The sequence below is a fragment of the Vulpes lagopus genome, chromosome 3, assembly GCF_018345385.1.
Source record: "Vulpes lagopus strain Blue_001 chromosome 3, ASM1834538v1, whole genome shotgun sequence".
Lineage (NCBI taxonomy): Eukaryota > Metazoa > Chordata > Mammalia > Carnivora > Canidae > Vulpes > Vulpes lagopus.
Window position 1 is genome coordinate 51684278 of NC_054826.1, and position 17593 is coordinate 51701870.

The following is a 17593-nucleotide window of genomic DNA, read 5'->3' on the forward strand; positions in this document are numbered from 1 at the left end:
TGGCGCTGGTACTAGGCCTTGTAGGGTAGGAGTGACTGGGGCCGCTTCGTGCCAAAGACTTGCGGTGGTGCCACCATCATCCTTCTCAGGCAGGTCCGCAGGGCGCTGGGGAGGTCCCAGCGTCCGCGGGCGTGCGGGGCGGAGTCAGGCCTAGGGGCGGGGCTCCGAGCCGGGGGCGGGGCCGGTCTGGGGGCGGGGCCCGGAGACCCAGACTTAGGCCTGGAGGCGGGGCTCCAAGCCGGGGGCGGGGCCCGGAGACCCAGACTTAGGCCTAGGGGCGGGGCTCCGATCCGGGGGCGGGGCCCGGAGAACCAGACTTAGGCCTGGGGGCGGGGCTCCGAGCCGGGGGCGGGGCCCGGAGACCCAGACTTAGGCTTAGGGGCAGGGCTCCGAGCCGGGGGCGGGGCCCGGAGACCCAGACTTCGGCCTGGGGGCGGGGCTCCGAGGGGACTGAGAAGGGCAGGGGCGGAGTCAGGCCTAGAGGCGGCGGGGCTCCGACGGGACTGCGCTGGCGGGGAGCTGGGCGGTCCCTGCGGGGCGGGCGGGGCCCGACCGGCGCTCTGTGTGGCCGCGGCCATGAAGCCGCAGCCGCCGGGCTAGGCCCCGGGCGGCTCTAGCCCAGGGCGGCCCGTGGAGGGCCGGGCCCGGCCCCGGCTCCGGTTCCCGGGCCGGCGGGCGGCTGCTCACCATGCCGGGCAAGCACCAGCACTTCCAGGAACCGGAGGTCGGCTGCTGCGGGAAATACTTCCTGTTTGGCTTCAACATTGTCTTCTGGGTGAGCGCGGGGTGGGTTCCGGGCCCCGTGCTGGGGTGGTGGGAAAGGAGGTTCAGTCCCCCACTTGGGGGGGGGGCGGACCGCTTCCTGCCTTAAGGGCTGGGACCGTCACACAACCCCTCTTCCTCCCACGCCCACTCCCAGGACCACTCCGGGGAACTACTCGGGAGGCCCGGATTGCTGGAGGCGGGTCCCAGGCGCCGCGGGGTAGGGTATGGAGGTGGAGTCTCCCGGTAGCTTCCCAGGCCCCGGCAGAAAAAGGGGAGGTGTTTCTCTGAAGGTCCCGGGGACCTGCCTCCTGTCCAGCTCCTTTGCTACTCTGGAATGCGGGGTGGGGGGTGTTCGCTGAGCTCCACCCTGTGAGTCCACAGGGAGGAGTGCCTCCGTGAGGGGAAGGGCTGGATCCCCTCGTCCAGCCTTAAGCTCCAGCAAGGCGGGTGGGAGGGGGGCGGGGAGGTCAACCTGCCCCATGCAGCTTGCAGGCTGGGAGCGCCAATAGCTCTAGTCCTCTGCTAGGGGCAGGGTATCTCCCCCTATTGAGGCGTCCTGAGCTGGCCCTGGGAAACAGAATTCAACATTCCACAGCTCACAGAACCGAGGCTTCCGGGAGGTGCTGCCCCTGCCAGAGAAGGGAGCTGCTAGTGCCTCTCCCAGGGTGGCATCTGTGCCACTGGGCTCTGCCAAGTCATCTTCCTCTTCTTCCTCGCGGGTCCCATCTCTCCAAGACTGCTTGCTGCCTCTGCAGTCTCTGTTCCTGCTGTCTTCGTCGAAGTACTAGGCCCGTTCAGTTTTGTTCAACAAGACTGGCACTGCTCTCTACCTATGTACTGCCCATGCAGTCATCCGTGTGTGGTGAGCCTTTTGGCTCCAGTAATGCTCAGCTCCCAAGGGTGTGGGCAATGTGCTGAGAGTACTGATGGGGATGTTTGGAGGTCTGGGTGCAGCAAGCCTACTTCTCTCTGGGCAAGTCACTTCTCTTTGGGCCTCAGCTTCCCCTTCCTGGGAGGGGTGATCATGAAGCCCGCCCCTCAGGGTTGTTAGGCAGATTAAATGAATTCTGATTTGTAGTCACACAGCTACTTTGTTATTTATTATCGACATTTTATAGATGAAGGAAGAGGCACAGAGAGGTTCAGTCATTTAACCTAGAGTCACGTGGCCAGTAAGTGCAGAGCCACTGTACCTACCAGTGGGCAGTGGGTGGGGGTGAGGCAGGGCATTTGAGCAAGTCCCTGGATGCCAAGGGGGACAGGCAAGAGAAACTCAGGATTGTTCCAGGCACACCCTTTGTTGCAGGGGAGTGGGGGTAGGGAACCAGAGTGGGAAAGGCCCCAGGGCTGGGGCAGTGAGTTTTATGTTGAGAGCATAGTTTTATGTTGAGAGTATAAAGCAGTGAGGACTTCAGTCCTGGATGATGGGTCTGTTTTGGCTTTTGTATGGAGGCAGATCTGTCTGCCTGTGTGGGGAGTGTGAGTGAGCAGGGGCAGAAGGCTTGGAATTAGGGAGACCAAGGAGGAGGATTGGGGCAAAACTGGGGGGGTGGGAAATGGGAAGTGAGGAAGGCTCCAGGGGAAGTTAGGAGGCTGAACTGGCCTGAACCAGGCCACTTAGGGGGCCACGGCTCCAGGAGAAGTTAGGAGGCTGAACTGGCCTGAACCAGGCCACTTAGGGGGCCACGGGAGGGTTTCAGGCTTGGGTTTATGTGGCCAGGAAGAGGTGCCTATCAAACAGGCCCAGAGACTTCTGTTTGTTTGTTTTAATGGAAAGTGGACCCTGGTGTTACCCTACTGAGAAGCTACCATCAACTAATACAGTCTAGACTCCTCCAGTGGTGCCCAGCACCCTCTAGGGTCTTGCCCTGCTGCCTGTCAGTCTGTCCCTTATACCACCAAACTGGATCTTACCTCTGGGCTTCTGCCAGCCCCTCCATCTGCAGTTTTCTTCTCACTATACTCTCTCATCATTCAGAGCCTAGCTAAAATGTCCCCATTTTCCCTAATGAAAGCATGCCTCCACCACCCCCAGTCACTCCCTACTGCGTCGCTTTCTTTGGTTTTCTTTAAAGGATCTGTTGGTATTTGAAATGACCTTGTTTGCTCACTGTGGATTTCCCCCACTGACATGTAAACCCCTTGAGGGCAGAGAGCCCATTTGTCCTATTTGCTGATATATTCCCAGTGCACGGAACCTAGCCTAGGACATGGAGGCGTTTGTAGCAGGCAGGTGGACCTAGCAGTCTGGTGCCAGGGAGAGGTGTGGGTGGAGGTCCGGGAGATGCCAGCATATGATGGTGTGGAAATAAGTGTAGAGGAAGAAGGGCAGAAGGCAGGAGGTGGAACCTGGTTGTGTCGGTGGCCATGTACACAGGACAGCTGTGGGAGGGAGGGTGAGAAGGGGCGGTGGGAGGAATGGTGTTCAGTTAACCATGGAGAGGTTCAGAAAGGAGAAAGTCGTGGTCAGTCGTCTGTCTAAAGACCATGGGTGGATCAAGTAGGATGAGGTAGGAAAAGTGATGTTTGGTTTCATATCCCAGGTCCAGTGTGGGAGGAGGGAAGGAAAGACATTTTTAGAGAAGAGTACTGCAGTAGGAGGAGCCTAGGGCCAGAGAGAGGAAGGTGTTCAAAGTGGGTGGTCATGGTGGAATGGACTGGAATGGGGGTGAGGGGGAAGAGGAGGACCCTGTGAAAGCAGGTGGGTGGGGATGGTATGAAGAACTGGGGTCACGGCCTTGTGCTGGGGCAGGAGGGGCACTCTCCCTGTGAGATGGATATCCGGGGACCTGCCCAGGCTCAGGCATATGGCCTGGACAGCCAGGGCTCTTCCCAGTAAGTAACTGAAGCAGGATGGTGGGTGGTGCTTAGAAGGTCCAGGCATAACTGTGTGCCAGATGTTTTCAAGGGCATAGCCACCGGCTCAGGCTGGAGTGTCTCAACTGGATCTGGCTCACTTCAGGATCCCTTGCCATTCGGGGGTCTTTGCTTGTGAGCTTTGAAAGCAGAGAACAGAGTGGGGCAGCCATCACAGAGTGCCAGAGTAAATGGGATGGCCAGATTGGGAAGGGGCAGAAAGGAGGCCAGGGGCCTGGAACCCAGAACAGGCTTGGTGGGAGGAGAGGCTCAGGAGCACATTGTCGTGGCTGCTGCTTGGCAGGAGTGTCCCAGCCACCCTCTGCTGCAGTTCTGGCTTCCCTGAAGGGCGAGGATGGGTTCCATCCTCCAGGCTGTGTTTTGCGGGGGAGGAGCACTGAAATGTGTTCTGGGGAAGTTAGGAAGGACCCTGGATCCCATTTACAGCCCATCTCCCCCTGGCTTCCTGAAGACCCTGACTACTAGAGGGGGAGGTCTCCTGGGGGTGGGGAAGGATGCTGACACTCCAACCCTTAGCTCTTTGTTGCTGCCTCTGCAGGTGCTGGGGGCCCTGTTCCTGGCCATTGGCCTCTGGGCCTGGGGTGAGAAGGTAAGGTGGTGGAGTCAGGGATGGGGCTGCCGTGGGTGGAGGTGGTGGGAGGATCGGCCTGGCCACTTGACTTTGCTCCCTTGGCACAGGGTGTTCTCTCCAACATCTCAGCGCTGACTGATCTGGGAGGCCTGGACCCCGTGTGGCTGTTTATAGTGGTTGGAGGTGTCATGTCAGTGCTGGGCTTTGCTGGCTGCATCGGCGCCCTCCGGGAGAACACCTTCCTGCTCAAGTTTGTGAGTACACCCCCACTTAGATCCATTGGGGACCCCAACCTCCTCCCACTGACTTCTTGCATATAGTTAGTACTTAATAATGGGTAGTTTTATTATTATGTTATTATAGCAATAATCATCAGAATTCTGTTATCTGTATATATAGGATCCTTTCTGTTGTGACTGAAACCTAGGGGGCCAAGCATAAAAGGATATTTATGGGCTCGCTAGGGAAAGCCCAAGGGTATGCTGGGTGCCAGTCCATTTGGATCTAGGGGCCACCACAGTGTCACTTTGCCTGGTTTCTCTGTTTCTCTGGTCTGTCCCTCCAGTTGGCTCTATTCCCCATGGGGTGGAAGGATGCCCGCAAATGGGTGGAGACTACCTTCATGCTGCCCCTCCAGGAATTCATACTGGAGGCCGAGGCTCTTTCTTCCTAAGCAGTGGAGGACCAGTCCTTGAATTGCACCTCTCTGGTTCAGAGTGACTGTCTCTGGAACAATTTCTGTGGTCCTGGGAGAGGTAGCACTCTGACGGGTGGGCTCCTGTCGCTGGCATAGGCCCAGTCTCTATCTGGGAATGGGAAAAGAGGTGGAGATGGCTCTCTGCGTGAGCTACAGGAGCTGAAAGAGGGTGGTTTCTCAAAGAAAACAGGGTGATTACCACAGGAAGTGGAATGGATGGGGAGGTAAGAACCGGGCTGTCCTTCGCCATCATAAAACAGTACTAATGGGAGAGAAATGGGGACTCTTGGCTCTCTTGGGGGGAAGCTTTGCCCAGTGGCACCCCCAGGCCCTGTGTCTCTGACACCTACCGTCTGTATGCCCTCACCCCAGTTCTCAGTGTTCCTTGGCCTCATCTTCTTCCTGGAGCTGGCAACAGGGATCCTGGCCTTTGTATTCAAGGACTGGATTCGAGACCAGCTCAATTTCTTCATCAACAACAACGTCAAGGCCTATCGGGATGACATTGACCTCCAGAACCTCATTGACTTTGCTCAGGAATATGTGAGTCCCGCGCCAGCCCGGGCTTCCTATATGTGAGGCGCCTGCCGGGCAGATGTGTGAGAGAGCAAGTTCCCTGTGTTCTGGAATCATTCCCCCACCCACACCCCAGGGAAAAGAGCCAGAAGGCCCCCTGTCTTAGGGGAAGCCAGCTTCTGTGATCCCCATAGGTCCCCATTGTGCCTAGTTCTGCAGGGACACAGGGTTGGGGAGCAGAGGCCAAAGCCTCCAAACCTGGCAGCAACTCAACCAGGGTTTGCAACACACCTACAGGAGGACATTTGATATAAAAATACAGATTTCTCCTAATAAACCCTGGACCCATAGTATTAGCTGGGTTACATTGCTGCCATTCCCTTTGCTAGTATAGGAGCTCTCTGTTTGCCATCGTCTCTGCCACTCTATTATATTATGCCTGTCAGACCTTTTCTCTCATTATGTTGTTTGGCCTCCGAACATATTAGAGTTTGAGACCTCTCCCCTCCCCAGAAGCTCTGCTCTGAAACTCCTCTACCTGACTTGTGTGAAGAAGTAGTCAGTGAACAATGCAAGAGATCCCAGGCGCCTCCTGCCTGTACCTCCTCCTCCGCTCACACCCACTTCTATGCCACCCACTCTGACTCTGTTCCCACCGGATCCAGAGATGAGCCAGATCTGGTCCCTGCTTTGAGGAGTTCTCAACTCAGGGCAGAAGCAGATGTATTGCCAGCAGTTAGGACATGATCTGTTTGTCATTCAACGCAGACTGGTACAGACTTATTATTGTGTGCCAGGCCCTGGGCCAGTTGCTGGGAGTTCAATGGTGAAAAAAAGCTGGGACCTGTCCTCACGGGATGGCAGTCTGGAGGTAGAGACGGATGATGAGGAAGACGGACAAGTGTGTGTGTGTGTGTGTGTGTGTGTGTGTATGTGTGTGTAAAAAATTAGAAATTGTGGTAAGAGCTGAAATGGGGAAGGGTGGAGAAGAGGAAGACCTTGGAGAAGAAGCAGGGTTGTGGAAAGAGGGGTGGATGTTCCCCGCAGGTGTAGCAGGTGCTGAGCAGAGCGAAAGGAGGCAGCAGAGGCCAGGCCATTCGCTGTGACCTATGCACACAGAGCTGAGTGGCCATGCCTCCCTCCCCTGGCTCAGCCATGAGTGCCCACCTTGTGTCTGCACCCAGCTGGTCACTGGAGGGCTGGCTTTCCTGCCACATGGATTAAGGCCTGTGCTCCCGTCTCCCCCAGTTCTTGAGCTTGCTTCACACTAGCTATTTCTGAGCCTAGGGAGGCAGCACGTGATGCTCTGGGTAGGGGTGATGGGGATCTGGGTGCTGCCAACAGCATTTTTGGAGTGTGATGGGATTGTGGTGAGGGTGACAGGGTTGCCCTCCTGTTCCTGCAGAGAGGAAAAGAGAAAGTCTTCATAAAATCTTTGGGGCAAGTATGGGAAAACCTGGCACAGACGTGGACTTAGTGGTGCCTCTCCTCACGGGGCGTAGCCTGACATCCACTTCTCTGGGCACCCCTTCCCAGTACTCCTCTGGTCCCCCCAACCTGGGTGGGAGTGTAGTGCTGCCCTGATGGCTCTGGGCTTAGGTCCGGCCTTCCTGTTGGGAGAGGGTGGTGAGGAGGTGACCACCTGCCTGTCTGCCTCCAGACCCCCGCCTAACCCAGCCCTGCCCTGCCTCCTGCAGCCCAGGCCTGTCTCTCAACTGGATGGGGGCTCCTGGGGCAGGCCTGGCTCACCAGGGGCTCTCCTCTTGCCCCTCAGTGGTCTTGCTGCGGAGCCCGAGGGCCTAATGACTGGAACCTCAATATCTATTTCAACTGCACTGACTTGAACCCAAGCCGGGAGCGCTGCGGGGTGCCCTTCTCCTGCTGCATCAGGGACCCTGCGGTGAGTGGGGCCTGTTGAGGGGGGAGCAAAGCCATTGCAGTGCACAGGCCAAGTGTGGGGGAAAATCTAGCACAGGACTTGCTGGGCTTGGCCCTGCCCTGGGGGCCTTGGAGGCAGTGGGGAGGTCATTTTACACGGGAGTCCTCCTACTAGGCTAAGGAGTTTGTGTCCCTGGGCAGCAGTGAGGCCTGCTGGGGTAGGGGCTGTACCCCTTTAACAAAACCTGTCTCTGTAGTGAGCCAGCCGCCACACCCCTGGGCCACTATTCTGCAGTGGTAGGGCCTGGGGATTCTGACCACTTTATGGCTTTCTTCAGAGCAGAAACTTCTCCCTGTGATATCCCATCCATCACAGCTTATCTGGGACATTTGAGGGCCAGGATTCTTCCCATTCATGTAACACATGAGCAGGCAGGATTTGTAAACACGAGGCAGCTCGGGCTGGTGTTCGCAGCCGTCTGTCCTGGTGCCAGGGAAAGAGGTGGATGGGACTCAGTGAGCCTCATGTAGGAGTGGTGGCCTGTCAGAGTCCATGGTTCCATCTGCTTCCCCTGAGAACCAGAACTATTGCAGTGCTGGGTGCCTTGGGCCCCTTAGGATACCCCATCACCAAGTTGCTCATTGGCCTATTTTTCCTCAGGAAGATGTCCTCAACACCCAGTGTGGCTATGATGTCCGGCTCAGACTGGTGAGAGGGGTTGGGACAGACAGAGTTGGGGGCACTGGGATGGGAAGAGCAGCCTTCCATAAGCTCCTCTGAAAGGCCTCAGGGATTCTGTGGGGAGGTGGTGCTAAGTCCTAGAAACCATCCAGGCACCTAGGGCTTGGTACTGCCATTCATGGGGCCAATGGACCTGTGGGCATGGACATGTGTGTGTTTGTTCATTCCAGTTCTTTGTCAAGCACCCACTGGCGCTCACACCTGGCATTGCCCTAGGCGCTAGGGATTCATGCTTCTGAGATAGGCAGACAAAGCCCTTGCTCTCAAGGAGCTCCTACTCCCATAAAGGAAGAAAGACACGAAGCTCATGGATAAATACATATGAACAGTAATGTGACAGTTTGAACCAAGAGCTTGAAAGAAAATAATGTAAGGGAAGTGATGAGATTGGGACTGGGTGGTCAGGCAAGGCCTCTTGAAGGAGGGGGTATCTGTTCTGAGACCCTGATGACCAGGAGCTGGTCATGATAGAGCTCTGTAGGCTCTGTGATAGAGCTCTATCTAGGCAGCAGGTGCTAAGATGGCAGACCCTGGGGTGGGGATGAGCTTAGCAAACTGGACTGAGAGGAGGCCTGTGGGGGTGGGTGGGGCCAAGCCCTTTGCCTGTGTGTCCCCAGGAGCTGGAGCAACAGGGCTCCATCCACACCAAAGGCTGTGTGGGCCAGTTTGAGAAGTGGCTGCAGGAAAACCTGATCATCGTGGCTGGGGTCTTTGTGGGCATCGCTCTCCTCCAGGTACTGCCTTAGCACAGCATGCCCCCTACACCCCTGCCCTGCCAGCACATCTTCCCTCACTTTGCTTCTGTGTCTTACAGATCTTTGGTATCTGCCTGGCCCAGAATCTTGTGAGTGACATCAAGGCAGTGAAGGCCAACTGGTGAGGCTGCCACATTGGCCATGGCCACCTGCCTGGCCTACCCAGGGACCCCCCCCTCCCGTGCCACTGTACCCGTGATGGGCAAGGCTGTGGGTGTTTCTGCTTAGACCTGAGCTCCCTATGGGGCTTGAGTGTGGGTGTGCTGTGCGCCCATGGAGAAATCTGTGCTGTTGCCTGTCCTGGAGCTGTATGCAGGGAGGGCGGGTGTGTTTCTGTGAGTGTGCACAGGGAACCACTGTCTTGGCTGTTGTGGGTGGTGGGCTCTCCAGGGGCTTAGGAATGGCACAGCTAAGAGGGTATGTGTGGACCAGGTGGGGTGGTAGGGGGCTGCTATGTCCCTGCCCAAGCTGGGATACACCTCTCTGTGCATGTGGCTGTTAGGGCAGGCTTGGGGCTTGCTGTTGCCTGGGACACAGCCTCATGCAGCTTCAGAGCTGTCTTCTCTACTAGCTATGACCTTGACCCTGCCAGAAGCCCCCTGTGGCCTCAGTGTCTCAGACTTGAAAATGGGTCCAAGAATTTTCTCTTCCTCGCTTGCCTCCCAGGATCAAACATGATGATGGCTACAAACTACTCAAATAAACAAAACCTCGAAAACCACTGGCTTACGCCCACCATCTCAGAGGTTCTATCAGCTGCAGGGCCTCAGCATTGCTGTCCACCTGAGGCCCCAGCCTGGACCCACCCTGCCAACATGTTTTCTTGGCCTGGATAGTGTATACATTTGAGCCAACCTTTAAAACTTGGTATATTTCACGTAGAAGTCCAGATCCCCAGCATCTTGTGAAGAATGGCCATGTGGCCACAGGGGCTGTTCAGTGTCATCATCTCCTGGAACATGTGCTTCCCGTTCTCTGAGAACTTGGCCCGTTCTGCTCACCTAAGTGCCCTGCCTGATCCTGTAGGCTGGGAGTCGGCTTCCTCCACCTCTGCAAAGTTCTTCCTGCAAATGCTGCAAGCCTAATGTGGGCCGGGCCAAGATCCAAGCATGGGAATGTGAAGAAGGGGGAGAGGCTGGAGCCTGCCTGGAAGAGGCCATAGCCTGGGAAGGGTCTGGTCCTCCTGGGGGCTGAGATAGGTGCCAGCATACTCAGGAGAATGGTTGAGGGGTGGGATGGAGGTCAGGAAGGATTTGGGAAGGAGGTAGCTGGAAGCCTGAGCTTGGCATCCTCAAGGATAGGGGGACCCAGGTTTGGGGGCTGTTGATGGTTGACTCCAAAGCTCCCTTGGAATCCAGTTCAAAGTCTTCCGGATGGCCTGTAGAGTTGTCTCCTGGACACCAGAGGGCGCACCAGCACAGCATTACCTGGGTCTGGTTTTTTTCCTAGGGCAACTCCACGGGGTACAAGCCTGTGCTGGGTGAGTCCACCCTGCTTACTAGTTCTTTGGGTTTCAGGGAATTTACAAACTTCTAAAGGGGAAGACTGGCTCAGATTTGGGAAGTCTGGCTGCTGTTCTCAGATCTGCACAAAGAGGTATATGTGGAGTGAGCATTTGTGGATGAAAGGAGAGGTTTGGGCTAAGTGCACAGCAGATCTCTAACTTAGATGCCCTCAGTGCTGGGTGGGTTATAAAAATAAAGTAGGCCTTTGAGTTGTGAGACCTCTGCAGTGCAACTTTGATTTTTCCCACTATTACTGGAGATGGGACACAGAGTCATTGCTTTGTGATGAGAAATACTTGCATGATTGAGTCTGAGTCGCTAATGGCAACTGGCCTTGAGTGACAATAAGGTGTGGTGGGGATGGTGGCTAAGCACAGATTTCCACCTGAAACTGGCAGCTGTCATTCAGCTGTAGCTAATCGCTGTAAAGCGGGAACATAGATAGGTCTAATGCGAGAAATGTGGAGAGGACAAAAAAGCTAGATTTTTATGTGAAGTATTCTGATTTTTAAGTTGTTGGCAACTAATAAAAAAACATTTAAAACCCTGCTAGCCAAACAAAAGAGGTAGGGGCCCCTGTGCCATCATAATCTCTATGGGACAGTCACCCATGGGGGCCCTGGCGACTCTGCCATTCAGGAATGCTAGGAGCTCCTGCAGCTGGGCAGGGTATGGAGCAGGTGCCCAGCATCATGGCTTCCAGACACAGGCTGGGTGGTGTCCTCGGGTCTCTGAAAGATAGGCTATGGCTGGTTTCTCCATGCTACAATAAATGCAGCTCACAATATTGTGCATGTGTCCTGTGGTTTCTGATTTTAAATGCTTTCACCTTTCATTTTCCCTCCCAAACCTCACAACACCTTGTGAGGTGGAGAGTATTTTCCCAATGAGGAAATGAGTTCAGGGGGGAGTTGCCCATAGCCCACAGCTGAGAGGAGGCCCCCAGATCTGACCCCTCTTGGCATCTTGCACTGCACCAACCCTGCCCTTCTGCTGCATCAAGGTGAAACCTGCACACTTGAAGTGCCAACTTATGAGGGGCAGTAAGCTGTCACAGACCAAGTGTGAGTTGAGTACCTGCTTAGGTGTGAGGATGTAGAGAAATGGTCCTGGCTCCAGTGCTGTACTCCTGTGCAGGAGACAAAAACAGGTAGGCACATCAACATTTGTGCTAGCAATATATGCTATGAAGAAAATAAGAGTGATGGCTGGCCTGTGACAGTTGGGGTGCCTAGCAGGAGGGACCCCTTGATGGGGTGGTGGGAGGGGCTGCCATCTCTGGGAAGCTCCAGGGGAACAGTGTTCTCTAGATTTGGGTTCCAGTTGCCCTAGAGGCCCTGCAGCTGGGATGGGTTTGGCATGAAGGAACCTAGGGTGCTGAAGAGGTGGGAGTAGGTGAGAGGCAGAGAGAAGAGGTAGAACCAGAATATATTTGAAAATGGGATTGATGAGATGGGGTAGATATGACTAGTAGGAGTGGTTGTGACCCTGGCTGAGGACCCAGAATTCTCCAAAGCTCATTTCTATAGTATATCTATCTGTCCATCTTCCATTTACCCACTTACCCATCCACCCATGTACTCAGCCAGCCAGCCACCCATCCATCCATCCATCCATCCATCTACCTACCTATCTGTCCATCCGTCTGTCCATCCATCGACTATCATCCAGGTAGGCCCTGCCTAGAGGCTGGGGTTACTGAGGCAGCTCAAACTTGCCCTTGTCCTGGATCCCATAGTCTCTTGGTAGAGGTAGTTGGAATAGTTGCTAGTGGTGTATAATACGTACATGTGACAAGTATGTGGCATTTCATGCTCGTTAGAGGCATTTCCTCTCCCCAAAGTGGAACCCAGAGCAGTTCTTTCCTTTGTGCTGAGGAGTCCTTACCCAGAAGGGGATCTCTCCAGATGTGTAGAAAACACAGGGAAGCTTATAAGGCCACCACTTGCCCATCCTTCTAGCTGGATCTCTGGACCTTGGGGACTGAGGTCATCTTTCCACCCTCTGTCTGGGAGGAGTGGTGCACCAGTGCACACTGGTGATGACAGAGGTGGTCATTGTCTGGCAGCCTGGGAGCCTCTGGACCTGCGTTGTATAATCAGAGGAGAGCTGCTGGCAGGCTCTGGCATCACCTTGGAGGGAGGGCGTCCTATCATCATCAGGCTACTCCAGATGGGGAACTGGAAAGGAATGTGAGATCCTGGGCTGGTGAGCCCCTGGATCTCCGGGTGAGGAGGTCAAATGGACTCGAGGCTGGGGTAGGGTTTCCTCTCAAAAGATGGCCAGTGAGGTTAAGGTGGTGCATTCTTTGGAGGGAACCATTCCCAGTGATCACCAGAGGGCACCAAAGCATAGCCCATGCAGGGTAGCGAGTTGGTTGTGGACCGGGGGAGGCTGCAGGTGTGGACATCATTGTGGGGAAGGCCCTTGGGTCTGAGCAAGTCCATGCCATGCTTCCAAAGACCTGGGGGCCCAACCTGTTGGTGCCAAAGCCAGGCCTTGCTGCCCTCTGGTCTCTCTTCCAAGGACTCAGAGCCAACAAAACTGCCTGAGCCCAGGGCTCACTTTCCCTAGGAGGTCCAGGGGACATGCTCCAATGCATACACCTTTACTAATTCAACCAGATTTACTGAGCACCTACTATGTGTCAGACACTGTAGTATTAGGATACATAAGAAACAAAATGAAGTCCCCCACCCTTGTGGTGCTCACACACCAGAACCAGTCTTTGGCACAGGGCCAAATAGTGAACATTTTAGGCTTTTGGGCCATACAACCACTCAACTCTGCTTTATGGCAGAATGGAGCTCTTGACAAACAAATGAGCACGGCAGTGTTCTCATAAAACTTCCTGGACACTGAAATTTGAATTTCGTATAATTTCCTTGTGTCACAAAATAATATCCCTCTTTTGATTATCAACTATCAAAAAACATAAAACCATTCCCAGCTTTGGAGCAACATGGAAACAGGCAGTGGGGAGGACTCTCCTGGACTAAGAGCTGCTGACCAACCTAGGAAGCAAGAAAATGCCACCCGGTGAGTGTTCATAATGAATCACTTAGTGGGAAGGGGTGAGTACTATGGGAATATTAGAGAGAGGTGGGGTCCTTGGGAGTGTGTGGGGTTGGGGTAGGCATTGGTACTAAATGGGGTGGTCAGCGAGTGGTCTCACTTTTTTTTTTTTAAAGATTTATTTATTTATTTATTTATTTATTTATTTATTTATTTATTTATTTATGATAGGCACAGAGAGAGAGAGAGAGAGGCAGAGACACAGGAGGAGGGAGAAGCAGGCTCCATGCAGGGAGCCCGACGTGGGACTTGATCCCGGGACTCCAGGATCGCGCCCTGGGCCAAAGGCAGGCACTAAACCGCTGAGCCACCCAGGGATCCCCTGGCCTCACTTTCTATGAAAAAGCAACATAGAGCAAAATCTTTATTTTGTTTTTAAAAAGATTTATATATTTTAGAGGTAGAGGAGAGAGATAAAGAGTGGGGGTGGAGGGCAGAGGGAGGGAGGAGAAAAAGAATCTCAAGCAGATTCCCCTCTGAGTATGGAGCCTAATGCAGCTTCAGTTCCAGGACCCTGAGATCATGACCTGAACTGAAATCAAGAGTTGGATGCTCAACCATCTGAGCCACCCAGGTGCTCCTAATTTTTTTTTTTTAAAGATTTTATTTATTCATGAGAGACACACACAGCAAGGGGGAGACATAGGCAGAGGGAGAAGCAGGCTCCCTGTGGGGAACCTGATACAGGACTCGATCCTGAGACTCCAGGATCACAGCCTGAACCAAAGGCAGACGCTCAACCACTGAGCCACCCAGGTGCTCCCAGACACCCCTAATTTTAATTTTAAATTATTTTGATAGCACAGGTAAAATAGGAACCCAATCTCCTTAAAAAAAATAGATGAAGCTGGGGCACCTGGGTGGCTCAGTCAGTTGGGCATCTGCCTTTTGCTCAGGTCATGATTGAGCCCTGTGTGGGGCTCCTTGCTCAGCGAGGAGTCTGCTTCTCACTTTCCCTCTCCCCCTGCTCATGCTCTCTCTCTCTCTCTCTCAAATAAATATATAAAATCTTTTTTCTTTTTTAAATGGATGCAACTAAAATCCCTTTAAGTGCCTCATTCTATTCCCCTCCCCTGCCTTCCTCCCGTGTCATCACGGCTCTGAGCCATAGATCCTTCCAGACATTTTACATTTTTAAAATTTTGTAATCGTATTACATACACATAGAAAATGTTGGGTATCACTGTGAGTGTGTATTTGAAGTGGCAGGATACTGCCCCTCTCTTGCTTCCCAAACCCCATAACGTGTCTTGTAAAGCTGTTTTGTTTAGTGTGACCATAGGGGTGTTTCCCTGAGTGACTGCTGGGGTGTTTCCCTGCAGGGACAAGCCATGTTTTGCCTCTCTGTCCTTTACCTGATGAATGGTGGATAGTCAAGCTGTTCCCTCTTGGGCTTCACTCCAAGCATCTAATTAGAGGCAGAACCAAACTCTCTCTCCTGGGGTTTAGACTTTATAAACTAGTGACCACTGCTTCACTGGGCAACAAGAGAAGGGCTACAGAGAAGGGTGGCCCCCAAGTCGGGGCTGAGGGCAGACTTGGCCCCAGCAGGTCCCTTCCTGGGCCTGGGGCCTCATTTCTGCTCCTCAGCCTGAGCATTGGCCTGATAGACAGCATTACTGCATCTGGGGGCCTGGAAGCTAGCCAATCAGAGGTGTGAAAGCCGCACAATTAGTCCCTTGGCATTGCCAAGGCTGTTGCTGTGGTAATGCCTACCTGGTTCCCTGTGCAGCTATGCAGACAGATGGGGACATCGGTAACCTGTATACAGAGGGGCCTCTGCTGTGGCCCCAAGTCTAGTCCTTGGCAGAGGCTTAGACACCTAGAGGCTTGGACACACCTGGACACCTGGGTTCTGCTTCCAGGAATGATCCTCTGGAAATTAGCTCTCAGGCTTGCCTCCTGATCAGGCCAGGCCATCCCCAGGCTGCTCCAGCATGCATCCGCCTCCATCTGTGGGAGTCTCCTGGGAAACATGCCTGGGGAGAGGGGGCCATGGAATTCCAGGTGGCTTGCCTGCCAGCCAACATTTGTCAAGTACCTGTGTGTGCCAGGCTATGCTGGGTGCCCAGAACTTGGCAGCAGCTGTTTCTATCCTCAGGGGGCTCAGGGTCTGGTGGGAGATTCAGGCAGGTGAGTCACCAATCTTGACAAGTGATTTATTTGTTTGTTTGTTTGTTTGTTTGAGTAGGTGGTGCAGGCGTGTGGTTAAAAACCACAAACTGCATGAAAGAATATGTGCAAATCCTTTCTCACCCCTGTCTCCCGGTCACCTTCTTCTCCCCGGAGGCAGCCACTACTGCTAGTCCTGGCCTTGTCCTCCCGGAGATGGTCCATGCATTCCAGAGCAGATCTCCTCAAGAAACAAAGCAAGCAGGGATCCCTGGGTGGCTCAGCGGTTTGGCGCCTGCCTTTGGCCCAGGGCGTGATCCTAGAGTCCCGGGATCGAGTCCCGCGTCTGGCTCCTGGCATGGAGCCAGCTTCTCCCTCTGCCTGTCTCTGCCTCTCTCTCTCTCTCTGCGTCTATCATAAATAAATAAATCTTAAAGAAAAAAAAAAAAGAAACAAAGCAAGCCAGGACCCAATCCACACACTGCATGACTGGGGCCTCTGACAGAATCTTCTGTCTGCATTTTTCACTGACCAGCATTTCTGGGAGATAATTACATATCTGTACGTATAGATCCACCCAATTCTTTTCAACAATAGCAAACCAATAATAATAGCAGGAACTTGTACTTACTCTATGCTGGATGCTCCTCTAAGCACTTTACTTATACTAATGGATCTACTTCCCCCAACAGCTTGGAGATAAGCAGTCTGCTTATCTCGCCCCGCAGGCGTGGGGGTGTGGGGTGTGTGTGGGGGGGGAAATGCCCCATTGTGTGGACTTTCATGGCCGCTCCTGATGGACTTGGGGGGTATTTCCAGGCAGTGAATATTCTTGTACTTTTATCTCTGAGCCCTTGTATCTCAGAGGATAGATGCACAGAAGCCAATGGCTGGGTTAAAGGGCATGCACATTTTTAATTTAAATAGCTACTGCCAAATTGCTATCTGAAGTGATCACACCCATTTACATAAAGCAGCACCTGCCCCTTCTGCTCTCAGCAGCAGGGCCGGCCCAGGCTTTATCCACCATTTCTATCTTTGCCAATCTGATAGAAGGAAATGATCTCTCCTCTTGGTTTTCCTCTGCATTGCTCTTACAAGAGAGGTCAAGTGTCTTTTCATACAGAACAGCGCCATCTGGCATCGTCGGAATCCAGCAGGGCAAGGTCTAGGAGGCCTGGGAGCCGGGAAGCTGGGGTGGTTTTTCTGTTGGGGGTGAGGGTGGAGGTGGAGATCTCTGAGCTGGCCCTTGGGGTGTGGGGCACACTGGGAGGGCATCTTTGGCAGGGAAAGGCCTGAGCAAGAGCTCAGGGGGCACCTGATCAGTCCAGGCCTGAGGATGGCCCTCTTCTCAGCAGTGGTACCCCTGCTCCCTGAGCCCCTACTCCTCAACCAGGCGTTTCCTTTTCTCCCTCAATTAGCTTGAGCTAAATTTTGGTTCCTGGGGTCCCTGCCCCACAGGGGGCTTCTTCCAGGGTCCCCAGAGAGAGCTTTCCTCCCTGACACCTTTAACTCACATTGACTGCCTCCTGGACCCCTCCCACCCATCCCTGCCTCCAGCTGGGAAAGCGTACATCCTCATTAGCACGGTTCAGTGGCCAGCACTGGTAATTGATCTCCCTCTGGCCCAGTGTGGATGGCAGCTAATGGGGATGAATGGGGCGGGAGGTGCCGTCCAGAGATGCTCACCGGAGGCCCGCACAGGGGTAGAGATGAGGGCAGGAGGTGGAGATGCCTTGAGCAGACCCATAACAGAGACGGGGAGTCTGCAGTTGCCTCTGTCCACCGCCAAGGCTGCCATCTGGCCCTCAACACAGGTCCTGGGGCAAGATGAGCACACAGGTGGATAGAAAGGCTCTGGAATTCAGCTGCCTGCTGGGGTAAGGGCAGGGGCCAATCTAGGGGAGACAGGCCTGGAGTTCTGGAATGGCATCCCAGGAAGTATTGGGGCCCTAAGGTAGGGCAGGCAATGTCCTCAATTAGTCATGCGCTGTGGAGAGAGAGAGACATTCCAAAGCAAGATCAGGCAGTCATGGGGCTCACTAGAAACAAGAATTCCATTGCATGATCAGTCAACAAATACTTATTAAGTGCTTACTG

General features: G+C 54.1%; 1 protein-coding gene across 2 annotated transcripts; it reads left to right on the forward strand.

Annotated features, from left to right (window-relative positions):
- Window positions 1-471: 471 nt before the first annotated feature.
- On the forward strand, window positions 472-11093 carry TSPAN17 (tetraspanin 17). Of its 2 annotated transcripts, XM_041749996.1 has the most exons (9): window positions 473-775; window positions 4181-4231; window positions 4321-4467; window positions 5283-5453; window positions 7201-7326; window positions 7966-8013; window positions 8664-8780; window positions 8861-8922; window positions 9468-11093. In XM_041749996.1, exons 1-9 carry the CDS (start codon window positions 689-691, stop codon window positions 9502-9504), a joined length of 846 nt encoding a protein of 281 aa, XP_041605930.1. In that variant the 5' UTR covers window positions 473-688; the 3' UTR covers window positions 9505-11093. The 2 variants fall into 2 exon arrangements, with proteins under 2 accessions (XP_041605931.1, XP_041605930.1); XM_041749997.1 differs by lacking the exon at window positions 5283-5453 and having other exon boundaries at window positions 472-775.
- Window positions 11094-17593: the final 6500 nt, after the last annotated feature.